General features: G+C 41.8%; 2 protein-coding genes across 3 annotated transcripts in view; one reads left to right on the top strand and one right to left on the bottom strand.

Annotated features, from left to right (window-relative positions):
- Window positions 1-22,097, top strand: part of WIPF1 (WAS/WASL interacting protein family member 1) — a 116,415-nt gene that overhangs the window by 27,008 nt on the left and 67,310 nt on the right. Inside the window, exon 1 of one of the 2 annotated variants that reach the window (XM_057746011.1) lies at window positions 16,661-16,716. The exons of the other annotated variant lie outside the window; for it this stretch is intronic. The gene's annotated coding sequence lies outside the window, so the exon portion shown is untranslated. Of the gene's footprint in view, window positions 1-16,660; window positions 16,717-22,097 lie in introns of those variants that run through there. 2 annotated transcript variants of the gene reach the window in all.
- On the bottom strand, window positions 5,519-5,917 carry LOC130858894 (60S ribosomal protein L36a-like). The gene has a single exon (XM_057746014.1). It carries the CDS (start codon window positions 5,915-5,917, stop codon window positions 5,597-5,599), a length of 321 nt encoding a protein of 106 aa, XP_057601997.1. The 3' UTR covers window positions 5,519-5,596.

Here is a 22,097-nt window from a genome sequence, read left to right on the forward strand (position 1 = left end):
ATGCCTTCTTTTCACATCTGCATTCTAAAAGTTAGAAAAGTAAAATAAGGCTTTTTCCTGAAAGCCTTAATGGGCCTTCAGATAAGCTTTCTTGTTATATAAAGAAAGGGAAATGAGCAGTTAATACGCTAAGATAACCTCTAGTCCTTTTGTGGAAGAAAAGGAACCCTAAGAAAAGACAGGGACATGCATACAAACTGTTAAAGTCAATTTTTAAAAAATTGTTGTCTATTCTCAGGCGATCTGACAGAGAAATATCTGTAGCCTGAGGGGATGGGGAGAGAGCATGTCTCCGTGATCAATTTTTAATAAACATAAATGGTATAATAAATTATGCATGGAGGAGTGGTATAAAGCATTAAACAATGAGGAATGAATAATTGAAATGATTAAAAACAGCCTCTGTTATATGTTTGATGTGTGAGAATTCTGTTTGACTTTTCAAGGAAATGGAGGATGTTTTTTTTAAGGGGATTTTTCAAAACAGATTTTTTAGAGGGAATATCATGTGGTGGCCTGCCAAGAGAGCATGACAAACACAGAAACACCAGTTTCCGTGATCCCATATCTTGTGCTTGTTTGATAAACACACGAGCTGTGCCTTGCTAATGGATGGTATTCTATCAGGTGATCAATGGTGGAGGCACTGCCCATCTTCTAGAAGGCTGAGACTCCAGATCTCATTCCAGGTGTCCAGAGAGACGTGGTCTGGGCGCTGGAATAGTCCTTATACAGTCTTAAACTTCCAGGGTTCTGGGTAGGATGGACTGTCTCTGTATATTCAGTGCCTCAGGTAAACTTCCAATTTCTATCCCAAAAGCAGAGTAACTGGATAGGTTACGTGTTGACCAAGACTTGCCCCCGTCTTGTGCACTACCTACCTGTGGTTTAGGGGAGCCATGGTCATCAAAAGCACCATATTATAACATGCAGTGGCTAAGAGCACAGGTATCAGGGGTCAGACCTACTGGGTGTGAACCACTCTTTACCTCTCCGGAGCTTTATCACCTTTGTCAGGTTCATTAACCTCTCTGAAGCTCAGTTTCCTTATTTGTAAAATGGGCTCAGTAATACCCCAAAGGACTGTTGAGCATTAGGTAAGATACTGATGTCAGTCGCTTAGCTTAGTGTCTGCGAACATAGTAAATGCTCAATACATGTTTATTATTAACTACGTAATTATGTATTGAGTGTTTATTTTCTGGCCTCAGAGGAGTGCAAAATAGACCAATAGAATCAGGACAAAAAACTGTAAACCTAAGATATACCCACCATGTAATCTCAGTTGAAGATTGTAAGGTGTGGTCTAAAGCCATTTCTGGAAAATGCCGTATTTTTTAAAAATCAAATTCAGATACCTTAAGGCAAAGGGCACATGTGCTCCTGTTAACCTCAGTCTGCAGTATTTCCCTTGGCTTTTACTTCTGTACCTCCCCAGCTCTGATAGAAGTTTGAATTTGCTACCTCGAGCTGAACAGTTAGTTCGATAAAGTTAAATTGGTTTCCTCTAAGTTTCCTGAAGTGTTTTCATTTAGTTTGGGGCATCTGATCGCTATATAGCCTTAATGGAGATAGGGAAAATTTTTTTTCCCAACTGAATAATTTTGATAAAATTAAAGGCAAAAGAGGCCAACAAATCTGCCAGTTGTTTACTTTGTTGTTCTTCCAAATTAATATTTTCCTAACACCCATGAAGGCATTTTATTGCCTCCATGGCAATTCAGAAGCTGATCATGCAGAAATATAATTGCAGGCATTTATGTCTGATATTCTGAAAACACACATGCTGGTCAATAAAAGTTCAAGTTCATAATGTTGGTGCACCAGACAATGGGAAACTGAAGCCTCACTGTAGGTATTTGAAATCAGGGCTGCAAAGATGTTCTCCCAGTGAGAGGTGGGTCTATGTCCCCTTCCTTTGACTTTGGTGGGGGAAGGGGATTGTACTTCTTTCACCCAGAAGGACAGAAGTTGGCCCCATGTGACTTTCAAGGCTAGGTGATAAATGGCCTCACTTCTTCCTTGTTCATTGGGAACATAGAGACTTGAGCCACCAAGTAAGAAGTCCCACTAGATGTAAGTGCTGTGGTGGACAGTCTTGGTGAGCCCATCCTTTAGCCTTCCCAGCCTTGCATCAGACATAAATGAAGGAACCATCAGGGAAGTGGATTCTCCAGCCCCAGTCTTCTTGCCCCCAGTTTATCAATGATCCTAGCTAAGACCATAGATATTCTGGAACAGAGAAGAGTTGTCTCCATCACGACTTTCTAAATTCTGACCTACAGAATCCATGAGGATAATGAAATGGTTGTTTTACGACACTGAATTTTGGACTCATTTGTTACACAGCAATAGATAACCAGAGTACTTACCCACCAAGGTGACCTGGCTATATAGCTTGGGTAGTTACTGTATCACATCATTGTTCTTATAAAATCTTGACTGTAAGAACCACCTGGTCCCATCAAAATGTACCATATTATTGCTAGTTTTTTTCCATACAAGATAAACATGGAAGAATAAGCTAATCAGTTAATAGATATGTATTCAACTGAGACCCAGTAATAGGTGATAAACCAAGCTCTTCTGCAATTTTATAGTTTGCTCAGGGAGTATGTTATTGTTTTTCATTTAGCAGTAAGTCCACGTCACCACCTCTAAAATAGAAATAACAGCTTCCTTCAATGATGATGAATTAGGGAATGCTTTAAAAAGCACTTAGGGTTTGTTTTTTTCTTAAGAAAAACAATGTGGATACACATAAACACTTAATGTCATAATTATTTTACGTTAATGGATAAAGCTAACAGTTTGTGCTATTAAGAGTATTTACAAAACAATCTGAGCATATACAGGAAAATGAGGCTTTTAGGGCCTGAGGTAGCTAGTATTTCAGAAGCAGCTGAACTGTAGCAACAGTCTTGGTACTTGCATTTGGAATCGGTTTAGTGGTCTTTTTATGAACAGATAATTCAGTCTGAATTTTGCAGGTCAGGGTGTGGCAGATGACAGGGCAGATGCCTTCTGAGAGGCTGTGTGGAGAAATCTTTATTTTTTTCTCATCACTGCCTTTTCAGCCCTGACAGCAGCAGAGAAGGTCAGCTCCTCGTGGGTCAAAACTCATGTTCCTAGATCAGGGGTAGCAGATTCACAGCACATGTGATGCCAGTAAACTAGGCTGTCTCTAGACACATAAGTTCGCCATGATGCTAGTCTCACCTGCGCTGGGTAGCCATCACATGTGAGTTCTCACGGCAGGCACCTGCTTGGCCGTTTCTCACTGCCCATCCTTCTGAAGAGAGCCCACGAGCACCTTGAACCAGAACAAAGCTCACTAGCATGGGTACGACTGAAGATAGATTGGTTGCTTGCTATTTGTCAAAGGCTTTCTATCTTGTTTGGACACCTGTCTCTCTGTTAAAAATATTGTCAGGAGGTGTACTGCTTATGTTTAATCCTAGAAAGAAAACTGAAAAGCTAAGGAGATTTCATCCTTTTTGACTGCTAAGGAGAGCAGTCGAGATGGCATTATGATTCAGTGAAAGTAGAAGGTCCAAGAAACGCTAGTACAGGAGATCGTAGAAGGAGGGACAAAGGGAGTTTTATACCGTTTCCCCTTAAGATCTATCAATTACTAGGCAGGTTAACTAGGAATTGGAATCAGCATTTTTCATTTTGAAGCTTTTATACTTTGTGCGTACACACGGTGGACCATTTATAAAACCGGCAAACTGGACTGTAGAGTTGAGAATGAGGGATTCCTCTGTTCTTTGTCGTTGGGAGGCGGGGGTCTTTCATTCATTCAGTAAACACCTACAAGGTGCCAAGCCCCTTTCTTTCCCTCCACCCCCAGATGGAATGGGAAGGAGTGGCCTAGGGGATGACTGGCCCAGTGGGGTGAGGGGGCGAGACTCCTGGGAGGGTTGAGAGGAAGGGAGGGAGGAGGGGAGGGAGAGGCTGACCCTGAACGGAGGCCAAGATTGGCATCGCAGGAGACAGAACACCTCTCTCTGGGGTGCTTATTGCCTTAAGTGTCAATCTTTATTTCAGAGATGTACTGAGAGAGGGAAAGTAATTTCCTTGTTTTGCTATTGTTCCAGATCTTTTGTAAGGGCTGATAAAGCAGACTGTGGGGGGGAGCACCTCATTAGCACATTCTCAGGTGTTAACACAGTCACTTACCTCTGGGTGTGCCTACCCGCTCCTCTTTTCCTTTAAAAGGGCCAATAACATTCCAAACTTCCTGTCTTCTTTTGAGAGACATGAAACGATCACAGGCACAGGACAACAATAAAAGGGTTTATTATTTTTTTAAAATCTGTCTCAAATCCTTACTTCATCAACTTGGCATAAGGGGAACATGAGGGAGGGACTGCCTGGAAGGAATGGTGGTTTATAACTGAGCCTTAGAGTTTCTGAGCTGCCGTTGTCAGGATGGGGAACCATGTTGAGATCAAGACGTATCTGGTCCAGTGCAGTTCAGTGAAGTTTCCAGCTGTGGCTAAGGTAGACATTGCCTCTGTTCGGAATTACTCTTGAGCACTGTCTCCTTGGTTGACCTCCACGTGAACTGGCTGGCTGCCATTTATGAGCCCTGGCATGGGAAAAATATGTGTTTTTGAAGATCGGCCTTACACCCAGTGTGGCATGCCAGCGATAACCACAGGTTCACACCTCTCACCTCAGGAGACTCTGGGGCGCACTCATTGCACGGAATGGTGAGTGAAATGGCTGTCCCTGTGTATATTATTCTTTCTCTCTTTTTCCTTCAAGCGTAAAGAGTTGGGTTTCTGTAAGTAAAATATGCCTGTTATTGCCACCGTGCAAATGAGAAACGTAACTCCAAGATGTGTCAGTGCACCATTAGCACAGTTTGGTCGTGGGTTCCTGGATTTTTTTTTTCTTTACAATTTGGATAGCAAATTGGATAGCAAGGCAGTTTATCATTAACGACAACCCAGGGCGGTGGCAGTGTTGCTTTGCTTTATTTGTTTTTGTAACCCTAAATTCTTGTCTTTAATCAAGCTAAATTAATTATTTTTAACCTGAATTTATACATAGTTGTACGTTTGTTGTTGTTGTTGTTTTGGCTGCACTAGGTCTTTGTTGCTGTGCGCAGGCTTTCTCTCTGGTTGTGGCGAGCAGGGGCTACTCTTCATTGCGGTGCATGGGCTTCTCAGTGTGGTGACTTCTCTTGTTGCGGAGCACACGCTCCAGGCATGCAGGCTTCAGTAGTTGCAGCACATGGGCTCAGTGGTTGTGGCTCATGGGCTTAGTTGCTCCACAGCATGTGGGATCTTCCGGGACCAGGGATCGAACCCATGTCCCCTGCATTGGCAGGCGGATTCTTAACCACTGCGCCACCAGGGAAGTCGCAGTTGTACATTTAGTAGCACACTACTTGTCACAACTTATCTTCCCCCTGCGTATCCCTCACCGCTTAGGAAGGCTTTACACATATAAAGTCTAGTTACTAAAAATTTCAATGTATTTTGATGAATATTACAGTTGATGGTGGTCATTTTCTTTTCTTTTTTTTTCTTTTTTGACGTAAACAATCTCAAAATTTTATTGTCTTCATAACAACATATGAAGCTCAGAACTGGATCGCTTGGCCCTTTCTCTTCTTGTCTCCTCCCAGCTCAGAATGCTTGCATCTCTTAATAGCCAGCATTCTCTTAGATCTGCAGTTGGGCTCAACACATTCAAGCCTCAGCACAATCTTCTTTGTAGCTTTAGCCTTTTTCCGGAATATCGGCTTAGTCTGCCCACCATAGCCACTCTGCTTCCTCTCATAACGCCGCTTTCCCTGGGCATACAGAGAATCCTTGCCCTTCTTGTATTGTGTCACTTTGTGGGGTTGGTGTTTGCCAGACTTCTTACAGAAAGTCTGGCGGGTTTTAGGAATGTTCACCATGTGTGCGAGAGCACTGTCGGCACGGAAAGCGGTCATTTTCCAATAAAAAGGGAAGTATAATTTATTAAAACAAAAACCATAATCAGTTCATAATATTCCATTAACTTCTATTCTGCCTACACTTCCATCAGTGTTATTAATGATCCACAGTGCCCCTAAGGTTAAAATGCCATTTATATAAAATGTTCAGGAAACAAATTTCAATAAACACACTTATGTTATTAGATACAGAGATGTTTGATCATTTTTGTACATAAATTTGTCCCTGGAAGTTAATTTGTAGCTGCTGTGTTGCTTTCAGTATAGTAAGTATATCATTGAGAGATAATGCAGCAGTAATTTAGCAAACCACACCTTGTTTTATTTTAGGTACCTCCCAGAGCACCAACTTTATTTCTAGGAAAAGAAAATAATAGGTAATGGTATATAAAATGTATTGTTACTCATTCAGAATGACTGTGAGTAATTAATAAAATCTTGAGAGATGTTTATCTTTCGAAAGTTTGCCATGTTTATAGAATCATGTAATTCAGCCTATCTGTAGCCACTTCAAAATCCAAATCATAATCCAGAAAACATGTGATAAACACATGTGACTGGGTTTGATGTTGCTCACCTGGATGTGACCCACACTCTAGTTGTAACCTGAATAAATCCTTAGACCCCATATGGTCCAGATCCTGCTCGGACTCTCATTCAAAGAAAACGTCAGAAAGTCAGAAAGCAGTGAAGTGAAACGTATCTCTTTCATCTAAGTTTTCCTAAAAGGCATGGCTTAACGGTGTTACACTTTGCACCACGTAAAGAATTTCTCCAAAATTCTGTGTCTTCTCCCTACACGCATGGCCACTGCTAACCCTCCCAGGCTTTCTCACCCACATAGTTTTTCACTGACTATGAAACCTTCATCATTCAAAAGAAATTAATGCAGATATAATTCACAAACCGTTTTCTTCCTTATTTTTTGATCAGACACAAATACATCCTAGTCTTTCAAGTTTAGAAGCATAAATGCTACACCACTTCTAAGGTTAAACTATCCATATGGATTTCCTGTTTTACTTCCTGGATGGACTGTGCCGAGACCAGCTCGGCGACTCGAGGTGAGTGACGGGTGCTGCAAGCTTAAAGAAAACACAGACACAGATTTAAGAGAAAGATGGGACCGGGGGACTCAAGACCTCTAGGATCAAGAGCCTTGCTGATTGATCCCACGTTGCTTTTATTGAGTTCTTGGCATAGCCTAAGGGTCTAACGCTTCCAGTTTAGTCCCATAAACAAGGCTATCTTTGAAATAAACACACAAAGGCCTCACATGACTGGGGCAATGATCTTTGTTTGCCTCCTGGGTTCGATTTGAGCAGGTGTGGATCTGAGCAGGGTGCAGATTTGAGCTGGGCGTGGAGAGCAAAGCAGTCCTGGGGGCAGGAGACCTCTCTCAGAAGGATTAGGGGGTCTGTGTCCCACCCCTGTTGGCCCCTCTGCGACTGTGCCTGTCTTAGGTTGTTCCTCCCCTGAGGAATCTTACCCGTCTCTGGCTAACCAGCCATCCTCCAGGGCCAAACAGGGTGATATGAGGTGTGCAAGTGAGAAAGGGGCTGCGCCCCCAGAGAGGGTCAATATTCTGTTTCCACGGTAGCCTATGCCCCCATGGTCTCCACGCCCAGCACCCTTAGCTCCTCCACTGCTCAAGCAGGACATTCTGCATCCAGTCACTCTGCCCACATACTTTAATTACTTTTAGTAACATTTACAAGGTTTCAGAAAGACTTCTGAATGTCTTCCCACAGACTGTGCCTCTCTAGCATGACTGGAGGACCTGTAGCTCCACTGCCCCTGATTTCTGAATATCTTTTATTTCCTGCTTACCTAGCAAGCACCCTGAGAAATAAAGCCCATTGCTTGAGTCTGATCTCATTTCTTGTGAGAAATACTAATGCAGAATTTTCTAATAGAATTTCCACCTACTAACAGTGACAGTAGCCAACATTTATGCACTGCACTGGCTAAGCTCTTTGAATGCAGCACCACACTTAATACTCAGAAAGTTTTCTCCATGTTACAGGTAAGTAAACTGGGGCCCAAAGAATAAAGTTTTTCACTGCAACTAGTAAGTAATGGACCTGAGATTTGAACCCAGGTAGTTTGATTCCAGAATCCTTCCTTTTAGGAGTGACGTGAGCTTGTTTAGCAATTCTGCCCTATTCTATGTGCTTTTAAATGTGGAAGGGAGGGATGCATCTGAGTAGGAAGACTGTGCAAATAGGCAATTAATTAGCTGTTCTCTTGGTCCCATGTTATGTGTATGTGTGAGCAAAATACAAATCCTGAATCAGGGCTACAAGTCTGCGTGATACCCACTCATGATCTCTCCCGATAACCTTGGTTCACTTTTGAATCGTAGGATTGCCTTGTAGTCTTCTTTTCTCTATTCAGCCTGAAAGAAAAGAGTAACAAATATGTGAAAGGGTCTCAGATTTCAATACTGTCTACAACCTCTGGAATTAGGTATTTAGGAGCCTTCTTAAAACTCATCCTGGGTGAATGGCGAAGCTTTCTGTGTGCCCTTAGCCAGTCTTTTTTTAAACAAGGGAATTTGCCATATCCTTTCAGTGTTTTGATCAATAACAAAGATGCGTGAAGGGCCTAGTTATTTGGAATTAAACTGCATGAGATTGGAAAGGGCCAGTTTAGTTGTTGGCATCAGGCCCTGTAGTATGCCAAAGAATGACTCTGTCAGGTAGGGCTCTGGCTTTAAAGACAGCTGGCCAGAGTGCTTGATGATTCTGGCTTAGGTTATATTACAATGCCATAATCAAATGTACCAGACTGCAGTGCATCAGCAAGAGAACTTTCTTGACCATTCATCTTTTTAGCTCTTCCAAGGGCTCAGAAATGTGCATGGTGTCTTTTTGCATGATTGCTAATGAGGAAAGCCTTTGGCATGATGTAACGCTCCAAAAATCCCCCAAGGTCAGTGTAGAAACAATTGCTCTGGGGTCTGGCTGCACTGTTTGACCTATATTGTGAAGCACTAACTGCCACGGGTGTGCCTTGCTGCAGTTTCTCTCTACACAACATGCATGTGTGCGCATGGGTTTAGCTTTCTCTGTGACAGAAGTTTTGATGTATATTGGAAATGACACTGGACTTGTCAGAAACTTTGGGTTTAAATCCCATTTCTATCACTTATTTACTTGTTTGAACAAATCCCTTCAATTCTTAGAATTCCTTAGTCTCCCCTTTTGTATTGTGAGAATGCTTAAAAAAAGATTTACTTCATAAAATTTTGTGCAGCTAAATTAGTTTTTTTATGTTAGAACAGAAACACTCTTTTAAGGTATTTAATCACTTCTTTGTGATCCAAAGCAGGATCTCAGTCCAATAAATTGAGAGTTAACGGCAGGTCTTCAAACAGTTGCTTCACCTTTATCCCTATTCCCTCCCTCCCACTGGGATTCTCCATGAAAAATTAAATATGGAATTTTAATATTAACCTTTATTAAAACATATGCACATATAGAAACACATGCAAAGAATATACCTGCTTAGTTATTTTATGGCCAGAATTTTCTCTGTCACCCCTGCACCTATATAAATGTTTTTAAAAAGTGGAAACCACCTCATTTTTAGGGGGAAAAAAAGAGTGGATTCTTGTTACTTACTGAGCTTTCTTAACTAGACATTAAGAAGCTCAGAATTCCAGCCTCCTGAGCAGGTCTAGCAACATTATTTTCTCATTTGGATTCTTCACCTCTTTAGAGGGTTATGTTTACATTCTTGTGGTCTTCCTATCACACTCTTACCTAATTCTAGATTAGATTTCTCAGCTGATGATGACTTACAGTGACTAGAAGTGAAGTAGCGGGAAACTCGCCCTGACAGCCTCCCCTCTACAGATACTTCTACAGATCCTCAAGGTGCCTACAGGTCTCAGAGTCCAGAATTTGCAGAGGCATTCCTTAGGATGCTCCTGGATACATCCCAGCCACTAGGTTCTTGACTGCACTCTACCCCACACTCATCCACAAGATTTGTGAAAGTTGTAGCCAGTCCTCATTATAGGAAGGGGGAAGGGAAGTGAATGGAGACCTGCTCACATATTCTTTTAGAAGTGTTTCTAATGCCTGTGTAGTGTCATTCCAGTATATACACAAAATTTATTATTGTTATTAACATGAAACTACCATTAAATTTCTGAAAACAATGGACTGACCTTACCAATTAACAGGGTCCTACTGCAGTTCTCTAATGTTCACCAAGAAAGGTCACATGTATTTGATCTTTAGGAAAAAGTATAGGTAGGAATTCTAAACCATTTGTTATTAAAACACACACACAGAGCCAGGGGTGCTACAATAATACAAACCATGGTCAATCAGCAGAGGTGAAGAAAAGGGGAAAATAACAAGAAGAAAACAATAATACAGAATACATATGATAAAATAGCAAGCATAAGATAAACATACAACAATAAATGTGACTAGGTTAGATTCCTCTGTTAAAATCAGTGACTCCTGTTGGTGGGACTGTAAGTTGGTACAGCCACTATGGAAAACAGTTTGGAGGTTCCTTAAAAAACTAAAACTAGAACTACCATATGATCCAGTAATCCCACTACTGGGCATATACCCAGAGAAAACCATAATCTGAAAAGAAACATGTACCATAATGTTTATTGCAGCACTATTTACAATAGCCAGGACATGGAAGCAACCTAAATGCCCATCAGCAAATGAATGGATAAAGAAGATGTGGCATATATATACAATGGAATATTACTCAGCTATAAAAAGGAATGAAGTGGAGCTATATGTAATGAGGTGGATAGCCCTAGAGTCTGTCATACAGAGTGAAGTAAGCCAGAAAGAGAAAAACAAATACTGTATGCTAACTCATATATATGGAATCTAAAAAAAAAAAAAAAAAGTTCTGATGAACCCAGTGACAGGACAAGAATAAGGATGCAGGTGCAGAGAATGGACTGGAGGACACGGGGTTGGGGGGGCAGGGGGCAAAGGGTAAGCTGGGATGAAGTGAGAGAGTAGCATAGACATATATACTACCAACTGTAAAATAGATAGCTAGTGGGAAGTTGCTGTATAACACAGGGAGACCAACTCGATGATGGGTGATGCCTTAGAAGGCTGAGACAGGGAGGGTGGGGGGAGTCGCGGGAGGGAGGGGATACGGGGATATGTGTATAAATACAGCTGATTCACTTTGGTGTACCTCATAAGCTGGTACAAGAGTGTAAAGCAATTATATTCCAATAAAGAGCTTAAAAAAAAAGAAACAGTGACTCTCAGATTGATTAAAAAGATAACCTAGCTAAATGCGGTCTTTAGGAGTCTTTGTGTACCAAATTTACACAGAAAGATAGAAAATAAAAGGATAGGTTGGTGAATTCTAACTAACAAAACAAAAGTAGGGATGGTAATAGTAATTCTAAAAAGTATAGGATTAAATTTAAAAAGAAATGTTGAATGAGACATAAAAGAATAGATATAGATCAAATAAGATTCAATAACAATGAGATTTTATGTACTGAACATTTAACACTGAATTAAAGTAAAATTTATTAAAAATACAAGCAAAATAATGCGAATAAAAATATAAATTAAAATTTTAAAGCATATATAAAGTTATCCATAATCATAGTGGGAGACTTTAACAAAATACGTTCACAATTTTATCAAGTAGATAAAGTAGGAACAGAAGATTTGAATAGCATAGTTACTATTATTAACCTAACCCAACAAATAGGGAATATACACAGTTTTTTAAAAGACCATGGATCATTTTCAAAAATTGATGAAATACTGCACCACAAAGAAACTAACCAAAAAGTAGACATATAACAATAACATAGCATTGAAAGTTACACAAGATGGTTCCTGCCCCCACCTTCATCCAAGCAGTTGGAAACTAAGATATGATTCTTTCAAATAATTCTTAGATCAAAAAGGAAATCACTACTGCAACTATAGACTATTTTAAAATTAACAATGAAAATACAGTGCATTGAAATATGGGAGATAGTTAAGCCTTGTATTTAAAGGACTGAAAAGAAAATAAGCTTAAAATTTAAGAAGTTAATAATGAAAAACAAAATAAAAAACAAAATAGAGGGAGGGAAATTATGAAGTTTAATTATTTACCTTTATTAGAAAATTTGTGAATTTTTTCTAATAAATTTGACCGGCAGTAAGGCAAAAGTGCAGAGTTAACAGGAAAGTTGCTGGAATGAGGCTGGAAAGCTGAGTTAATGGGATAAAAGACACAGTCCCTGTCGTCACTGTCACTTCGGTTTGGCTGAGGTGAAAAGTATATGGAAAAAATAGGGAATAGGACTATATTCAGTAAAGTTTCTGTTTGTGAGTTCTACATGGTAAACCATCTACAGCAAAGAGTAGTGTTAGGCTCCAAGTCTCTGGCATCAAACTTATCAAGGGCCTCTGGGCAGTTATTTAGCCCCTCTAATTTGGCTACTTATCTGTGAAGAGGGGATCACAGTACCTACCTCACAGGATTGCTGTGAGCATTAAATCAAAGTACACTGGGCCCTCTGTGTCCACCAGTGTGGAACTGTGGATACCCGGGGCTGACCCTAAGGGACTTGAGCATCCTTGGAGTTGTGTGTGTGTTGGGGGTGGGGGGGTGGGAATGATCCAAGAACCAGCCCCCTGTGGATACCAAGGGACAACTCAGTGCATGTGGTAAGGGCTGCCTGAAAAGTCTTTGCGGCAGTTTTTCCAATCCCTTCTGGATGCTGGTGAGGTGAGTAGGGGCGCTATCTGAATCTTAGTACATTTTACACAGGAGTAGGACAGAAGATCGTATTTAGAGCTCCCAGGGTCTACCTGCCTGGATGAAAACATTGGGCATTTCATCTGTGACTGTCGTGAGATACGCCCATGGTGACTGAGTGAACCAGTCTCTGTCCATTAAAAGAAAAAAATCTATAAAGCATGACACTCCCAATGCAGCAAGCAGTTCCTGAGGTCCTGGCCATAGAGAAAGGAATGGCCAGTTTTGCCATTCTGTAGTCAGATGGCTTTCCTGAGTAGAAAGGTCGGACTAAGGAGTCCTTCCTGATCTGCTTCTGACCAGTAAGCACTTTTAGTCCTCATCTGGAAGAGTGAGACATCATTCTTGCAACCATGTAGTGTCAGCATTAGGCGCCTTGGGCATGATGATGGATCCTGAGATCTTGAAAAAGTGACATGGTAAACATAAAAGGAGTCAGATGGTAAACCCATAAAAAATTGAAAAGAACTTAACACTTGATGAGAATTTGTGGTTTGAGGTAAAGTTAGAATGTGTCTGGGAGTAGGTAAAAATCTGTAGATGCTACACATCAAACCACTTTAGTTGAAATATTTGTTCAGTGGGGGAAAAGCATCAGTGAAAGAAGTTAAATGATGCCTGTGGTCCAAACAAGAACTAACTGACTGCTCTACTCCCTCCATTTCTAAAACTCTGTCAGCTGTAATGTGTACCATCAAATTTATGACAGGTGAGGAGGTGGGGGGCAAGGACATGGTATTAAATGTATACTTTGGTTCCAGAAATGTTAGAATAGGAAAGAAAAAAACACTATCAACACAAACATGCATCTTGGAATTAAGGAAATGCAGAATTTCACTCAGTTGGTGTTTTGGTGTTTTCTTGCTGGTAAAGGATAGGACTAATTTTATAAAAGCAATTTTTAAAATGTTTGCTAATACATGGGGCAGAACTAATGAAAATTGAAGGCAAATTTAAGTTTCCTCCAGACCATAGATTTAGTTTCTTTCATGTTTTGTCAAGACAAAAAGAGTTGTGACAGTTGAAGAGGTACTATATGTGATAAGCATGGAGCATATTTTAATGCCAGGAAATAATGAAATGCTCAAAAACAAAAACCAAGAAACAAACTGTTGATAGGAGAATGTCAAAGGAGCACAGGAACCAACTGAAAGAGCTCCCAACGGCCAAAGGGAGAACAATTTGAATAACAAAATTAGTAAAACGGTGTTAAATTATAACCCAAAGTATAAAATGAATACCTACGAGGCCATACTGATATAAATGATAGAAAAAATGATTAAATGTAGAGAAGAGATAAATCTTCAGTGCAGAAGAATTTAAAATGATGTATATAGATACTCTACCCTCAAGGTTTTTCTTCCAAAGTATACAGTATGGGAGGGAATGAGGAGAAAGCTTCCAGTGAAGAAACCTGACAAACACTACCTCAGGTGATCAAGGCCAACATCAACAGTGTTAAATTATGTTGATAGTATATATGCTTGTTCTGATGTGATTAAAATGGCACTTTACCTCTGGCACTTCCTCCAAACAACCTATCACCGCTGTCTTATCATGAGAAAAACATCAGACAGATCCCAGTCGTGGGACATTCTACAAAATACCTGACCAGTACTCCTCAGAACTGTCAAAGTCATCAAAACCAGGGAAAGTCTGAGGAACTGTCACAGCCAAAAGGAACCTATGGAGATCAATGACTAAACGTAATGTGGTGTCCTGGATGGGATCCTGGGGCAGAAGAAGCACACTGGGGAAAAAATTAAGGAAATCTAAATAGCCTATGGCTTTTAGTTAATAATAATGTGTCTATATTGGGTTTCTTAATTGTTGTATATGTCATACTAAGTATAAGATTTTATTTTTAAAAAAATATTTATTTATTTATTTACTTATTTATTTGGCTGCGGCATGTGGGATCTTCGTTGAGGCGGGCGGGCTCAGTAGTTGCAGAGCGCAGGCCTACTTGGCCTGCAGCATGTGGAATCTTAGTCCCCCGACCAGCAATCAAACCCACGTCCCCTGCTTTGGAAGGTGGATTCTTAACCACTGGACCGCCAGGGAAGTGCCCTAAGTGTAAGATTTTACTAGTGGGGAGATTGGGTACAGAATGGGTGGGAACCCTAGTATCTTCTCAATTTTTGTGTAAACTTACAACTGTTCTAAAAGATAAAGCTTATTAAAATTCTCCTAATGCCTAAACAGGAAAAAAAAAAATCATGGGCAGGAGGCCAGGTTAGGGATTTTAAAGGGAATTATAAGTCTTTTTGTTGAGACTTTTAAAAATTCCACACAGAGCATGGTTGAAGTAGAACATATGTAACTGCTTAGTTGAAAAAAATGGAACTGGCAGCCTAGTGCAGAATGTGACACTTCTAAATACATTCACATAGACTCATTACTGTTTATCATCGATGGAGTATTTTGTTTTTCCAAGATGGCAAAATTTTACCATTATTCCTATTTTAAAGCAAATGCTGTGCTTTCAGCCATCTTGACCCAACTGGCTAATCTAACTGTGCAGTTCAATCAGAAAACCAGCCATCAACTGTCAAAATGGTAAAAACAGTTCTACATGTTTTCAAAGCCAGAAATGCAATCATGTGGTGAGACTTCAGAGTTTTAGTGTTGTCCAAAGTTCTGACTCCCAGGATTCATTTCCTCACTCGGTGTTCTCACATGGAAAACTTCTTTGGGGGAATTATAGGGTAATATTTTCAAGACTTGGAACAGTGAGCTTGTCTGCAGTTACCTTTCTAAAAAACAACAACAAAAATCCCTTTAAAAGCATTTTTTAAAAAAAGAATTACACAAAGGTAGCCAAATAGAAACAACTTTGGGGTTTCTACGCTGAGTGAGGTTGTACAAATTGCAGAATATTCCCCTCCGTCCACGACATCGTTTTACTCTCACACACCACTTCCTATATCCACAAATTCCAGGGTGTTGGACCTCCAGAGAGCTAGAGGAATTATAAAAGGAAAGAGGAGGGCACTGACCACAGGAACAAGCGAGCAAGAATGGTACCCCTGGCTTCTTCCTTGGTCCTGCCGCGGCTCTGCTCCAGGCCTCCGCCATCCAGGCCGCTGCCTGGTGCTCTTGCCAGGCCAGCATCAGGGCCCCCCATGGCCAGGGCTCACGTGCTGCCAGGAACCCCCCACCATCCCACAGGAAGGCGAAATCAGCCCTTTCAGGGAAAACCAAAAGTCTGGCATATGTTGGAGACTAGTGGTGGAGGGGAGTGTGTGCCGGTTATTTAGCGCTGGGAGGCGACGAGTACTGTGGCTTTGTTTGCTGAACCCAGAATTAGGGCACACGGTCCGACAGCAGGGCTAATGAGACCGGATGTGAACTTGAGACGGTACCAGGAAACTCAGGGTGAGTGGCCCTTGTCCCTGCAAGGGGCAGAAACATGCGCCAGGCCGTGGGTGTGCTCCTCCACGCTGGCACCCTCCGGGGAGGATCCTGGGACACCCTGGGTGCGGCGCCGCGGCCACCCTTCCTCAGCAGTCCCCAGGGCAGTAGCACTGAGGCCCGTCCTGGTGACAGGGCAGCGCCCAAGCCCCAGGCTCTGCGGTGAGCTCGGCCGCCTTCCCTACCCCGATGGGCGGCCCTGGGGCCTAAGAGTCTCTGTCTCTCTTTTCTCCCCCGGCCTCTTTATGGAGTCAGAAGAGCCAGGAGCCCAGACACGACTGTCACCTGCCCCCCCAGCCCCCTTGCTTCTCTCCTCTTTACCTGTGCCCTAGCGATGCCTGAATCCAGCTGGAGACCCCTGCAGGGACACAGCCATTTCTTCAGACACAGGGTTGCCCCAGCGTGAGGCAGGCAGGGGGACAATCTTATCACATGCCTCTGACCGCTCCTTAGACGAGTCAGAGAAGGTGCAGTGAGGAAGTATAATGTCACATGCAACACTTACAGGAAGCTGGCTAGAAGACAGCAGGGGAACTTGAGAACTTGGTCGTTTGCAGCGGATTCAAACAACACAGGTTAGTGCTTTTTTTTTTTCCTCCCCCTGAAAAATCTTTCCTAGCCATTCTAAAATACCTAACTGGTTCTCCTTCCTTAAACCGTCTTTAACTCTTCTTTGTAATGTGAAGACATTGCTCTGTCTTTGAATATAAGAGCCAGGGCGTAGCTCGGAGCCACGCGTGGTCAGAGGAACAAACATCAGGCCATTATTATGAAAATGAAATTCTCAGAGCCTCTTGCTTCTCTGTTCAGAACTTTTGTACTCTAAAAAATAAACCTTCAGATAGTCATTACATTACTTATTTCATGGAATTCAGCTAAGCCTCTCCTCGAGTTTACCTATTAGCATAAACCGAGACACATCATTTTGTATTTTCAGGCAGATGCGGGGTGTTCAAAGGGTGGTGGAAAATGCAGCATCGTGTGTGGACAAACTTGCTGCAAGGCTGCATGCAAAAGTGTGTTGTTTTTAAGCACTTTGTCTGGCAGAATGAATCTTTTGGCTAGTATTTCCTGTTAAAATAATTTCTCATATCTTTATAAATTCTTAAGTTCCCTTTTCTTTCATATTTTTTTCTGCCCTCTTCCTTCCTTCCTGTGTTCTTCTATTTTTTTTTTTTTTTTAATTTTCCTTCTTTTATTAACAGAAAACAGGAGTAGAGGGGTGTGGGCAGTTTGAATGTGGGATGAGAAGTCCCCTGCCTGCTTCTGCGCCGGGGTTTAAGAGCACAGCCTGGGGCTGCCGTGTGCAGGGTGTGTAGAAGCCATGAGGTCTCACTGTCACTAGAGCTTTGTGTCTTCAGCTTGTGCTTCCTCTAAAAAGAAAGATTTGAGGAGCCTAAAGAAGAGCCCAAGAGATGGTTAAAGCATTGGAAATTAGAGCCCAGAAACAGCTAAAGGACCCAAGATTATTCATCCTGTGGCCCTTAAAGGACAGTTTAATAAAGAACTTCAATAAAAGGCTCTTACACAACAGCCTGCAGCTTTCAGACCTATATGAAAAAGGAAAATGTCTCAGATCTGAGTGAGAGGAAGGAAGTTACTACCTTCTTGGACTATTATTAAGCACTAGAACAGGTTAGCCGGAGAGGTTGCTGAGCTTTTTTCTGGACCATTTGAAGACAAACTAGCCACCTTCTGTGGCTATGTTCATGTGTTAATAGAGGCAGAGAGAGAGAAAGGCAGAGAAGAGCCCAGGTTTGGGAGCTTCTTGTTTCCTCTCTTCATTCCAAAGTGTTCGACAAAGTGTCTGTACTGAAAAACAGAACAACAGTGGGGTGAGGGGTTAGTGGACCCACGTGTTGTTTATGTCCCAGTAACGCAAAATTACCAAAACTGTGAGGCAAGGGAAAAATCATTGTTGATGATGTCCTCAGATTGCCACATTTTTTTCATATTTTTTTGCTGCCATGTTATGCAAGAAGATGGCAAGGAAGTTGACAGACTGTGGGAGGATTCTAAGTTGGAGATCTCAGTCCAAGTAGTTTCAGAAACCCTGTACTAATTCTGACCGAGGCACCCCACATTTCCATTGGGGGTGGGGGCTGGAGGGGAGATTGGACTTTATTTGATATTTGGAGCCCTTTGCACCAATAAATGCCTGGAAGAGACACATGGAGAGGAACTGTGGTGGAAAAGTCTCTTGCACATGGCACCAGGAGTGCCCCTGAGCACCAGAAAGAGGCTTACAACTTAGCCATGGCTGGACATCCCTAGAAGGAGCTCTTCTTGCTGGACATCCCTAGAAGGAGCCCTTCTTTCAGTTTTGTTTTGATTTTTTAATTTGTCCTAGAGGTGTATTGTTCAAGGAGTTTTGTATTCTGCTAATCTGTTGCTCATAGCAGAAAGGGGCTTTTTATTTTGTTAAATGCTTTCCGGATGGACCTGACATCTTTTTTCGGAATGCATCCTTCCAAAAGCTGTTTCCCTTTCTCCTGGGGGCATCTGTTCTCTCCCCAGCCATTTCTCCAGCTTTCCACCTTCAGTGTATTCCTTTGTGTTTAAGATGCAAGAAAAGGTTTATAAAGTGTCATTATTATGCGGTGCCTCTGATCCCCAAATCTGGAAGTGGTTCTGGAAAAAAAAAAAAAAAGACGACTCAGAATGGCAGAAGGTGGTAGATCATGTTGGATGGTGGAAGACACCTGGAATATTAATCTTGTTTGTAATTCTTAGACAGGAAGTACTGCCAGTTCAGTGTAAAGGTCAAAAGTAGAAAGAGATAAGTGGTCATCTTTTATCTGGAGAAAAATGCTGAATTTTATGGGGAGGAACTGCATGGGCATGTTACTGAATTCTCTAAATAAGGAGAGGAAGGGGACCGACTTCATACTTCCCTCTTCTCCTGGACCCTGACATTTAGACAGGCCTCTTTTCCCCAGAATCCCGGATAATACAGAGTAACACTTCAGAATCAGCATCCACAGATGCTTGGGTGGCCTAGGTTTCAGAGGAGTGAAATGGTGAGTTATCTAAAGTATTCATGCTAGTAGAGAAAAAATAAAACTCTGATGAGTGCAACCAGATAGGCAAATTTATCCTCGGCTGTCTTTTTGAGTTGGCATCAGCAAGTGTGTAGGCCAGCTCTCTGGGCTTCTCAGAGAGAAGTTCCTGGGCGTGTAAGGTATTGTTAGCATGACAGGCATACTGGGAAATACTGGGAGCCATAGATTTGGTTTTTTTAACTGCGGTAAATTACACATAAAATTCACCTTCTTAACTATTAAGCATGTAGTTCAGCATCATTACATATATTCACATTGTTGTACATCTAATCTCCAAAACTTTTTCATTTTGTGAAATGGAAACTCTGTAGCCATGAAACAACAACTCTCCATTTCCCCTCCCCCCAGCCCCTGGCAACCACATTCTACTTTCTGTTTCTACGAGATTGACTGCTCTAGATACTTCATATAAGTGGAATCACACAGTATTTGTTGTCTTGTGACTGCTTTATTTCACTTAGCATAATGTCCTCAAGGTTCATCCATGTTGTAGCATGTGTCAGAATTTCCTTCTTTTTTAAGGCTGAATAATAGTTATATGTGTATACCACATTTTCTTTATCCACTCATCTGTGAAGGACATTTGGATTGCTTCCACCTTTGGCTTTTGTCACTAATACTGCTGTGAGCATGGATGTACAAATACCTCTTTGAAACCCTGCTTTCAATTCTTTTGTATATGTATCCCAAAGTGGTATTGGTGGATCATATGGTAGTTCTATTTTTAATTTTTTGAGGAATTGCCTTACTGTTTTCCATAGCAGCTACACCCTTTTACATTCCCACCAACAGTGCCCAAGGGTTTCATTTTCTCCACAACTTAGCTAATACTTGTTGTTTTCTGTTGTTTTTTTTTTTTCCATAGCAGCCATCCTAATGGATGTAAGGTGATATCTGATAGTTTTGATTTGCATTTTTCTAACAATTAGTGATATTGAGCATCTTTTTATATGCTTGTTGGTGTTTGCATATCTTCTTTGGAGAAATGTCAGTTCAAGTCCCTTGGTCATTTTTTAATGAGGTTATTTGGATTTTTGTTGTTGAGTTTTTTGTTTTGTTTTGTTTTTGCCGTGCACAGGCTTTCTTTAGTTTCTGTGAGTGGGGGCTACTCTTGGTTGTGGTGCGTGGGCTCCTCATTGCTGTGGCTTCTCTTGTTGTGGAGCACGGGCTCTAGGTGCATTGGCTTCAGTAGTTGCAGCACATGGGCTCAATAGTTGTGGCTCATGGGCTCTAGAGTGCAGGCTCAATAGCTGTGGCGCACGGGCTTTGTTGCTCTGTGGCATGTGGGATCTTCCTGGAACAGCCATCGAACCCATGTCCCCTGCATTGGCAGGCAGATTCTTAACCACTGCACCACCTAGGAAGTCCTGTTGTTGAGTTTTAAGAGTTCTTTATATATTCTAGATATTTAGGGAACCACAAATTTTTTTTATGTTTATTTATTTATTGGCCGCACTGGGTTTTTGTTGCTGCATGCGGGCTTTCTCTAGTTGCAGAGGGCGGGGGCTACTCTTTGTTGCGGTGCGTGGGCTTCTCAGTGCGGTGGCTTCTCTAGTTGCGGAGCACAGGGTCTAGGCATACGGGCTTCAGTAGTTGTGGCACATGGGCTCAATAGTTGTGGCTCACAGGCACTAGTGCACAGGCTCAGTAATTGTGGTGCTCGGGCTTAGTTGCTCCACGGCATGTGGGATCTTCCTGGACTAGGGCTCAAACCCGTGTCCCCTGCATTGGCAGGCGGATTCTTAACCACTATGCTATCAGGGAAGCCCGGGAACCATAGATTTTTAAAGTATTGTATGTGCAGGTTCTAATGATTACATCATCTACTAGGAACTAGCTACCTCCTGTGGTCTACACCCTTGGGAAAGAGCATGCGTTTCAATACTATGATATTTTTTTCAACAATATAATTTTTATCTTAAATCTGAAGTACTACACAAAATCTCAGTCATTTTTAGCTTATAAGCAGTTCAGTTTTTGAGAACTGACAAAGGTGAAGGGAAGGAAAAGAAAGGGAAGAGCTTGGGGTCATGCTTTTTCTTCCTTCCATAATTTACACTTTTTTAACTATAACCTTTTTTTTCAGGAAAACAGAATTGTTTAGTCCTAGACGCAGTGCAGGAATAAACATAGTTTCTGAGAATCATCCAGTAATTATGTCTTCCTATACGACCCTCCCTCCAAACCCACAGACTTAAAGATACCTCAGATTACAAAACCGTTATCATTTTCCTTCATGAATGCCTCAAAGAAGATGCGTTTTGCTTCTGGGTAGTAAGGAACCAAAGAGGACTTGGGCTGCTGTCCTAGGAAAAAGAGCAAGACAAGCGGGACTCTCCTGGAGCTGTAGCCGGGGTGTTCGTTGAGAGTTCAGATGTTCGGGAAGGAACGGGTAGAGAAGATGTGACGGGCAGGCAGACACCGTGCTGTGCGGGGCTGCTCTCGCGGGAAGCGCTGACTTCTAAAGGAAGTATCATGGTGATTAGGGAAGGGATTGCCTGTGTGTCCGGCTGAGTCTTCATTTCAATTTCCTCCACTTCTTCATCAGTTAGAAAGTTGGCGCTGTTCCCTACCGCCAAAAAAAAAAAGAGCCTTCGTGTCTCCCCGCCCCTCTCCCCCACTACCCCCCTGCCGAAAGCTATCAGAAAATGACCAGAATGGTTACATTTATTTGTTTGTTGATGAAAGGGCAGAGAACGCTTTTTCTTGAAAAGAATACACGAGTCAGCTGGGAAAAGATGAGTCCTGGAGGTGGAACCCTCTTACGATGCCACAAACCAACAAACTTCAGAGGCACCTCTTCCTAGTTTACAGGACATCCTATGCCAGTTCCACCCGGAGGTATTCATACAACGCCAACATTGTGATTTCTCATTACTAATTAGAAGTTACTG

Source organism: Hippopotamus amphibius, chromosome 8 (assembly GCF_030028045.1).
Source record: "Hippopotamus amphibius kiboko isolate mHipAmp2 chromosome 8, mHipAmp2.hap2, whole genome shotgun sequence".
Taxonomy (NCBI): Eukaryota; Metazoa; Chordata; class Mammalia; order Artiodactyla; family Hippopotamidae; genus Hippopotamus; species Hippopotamus amphibius.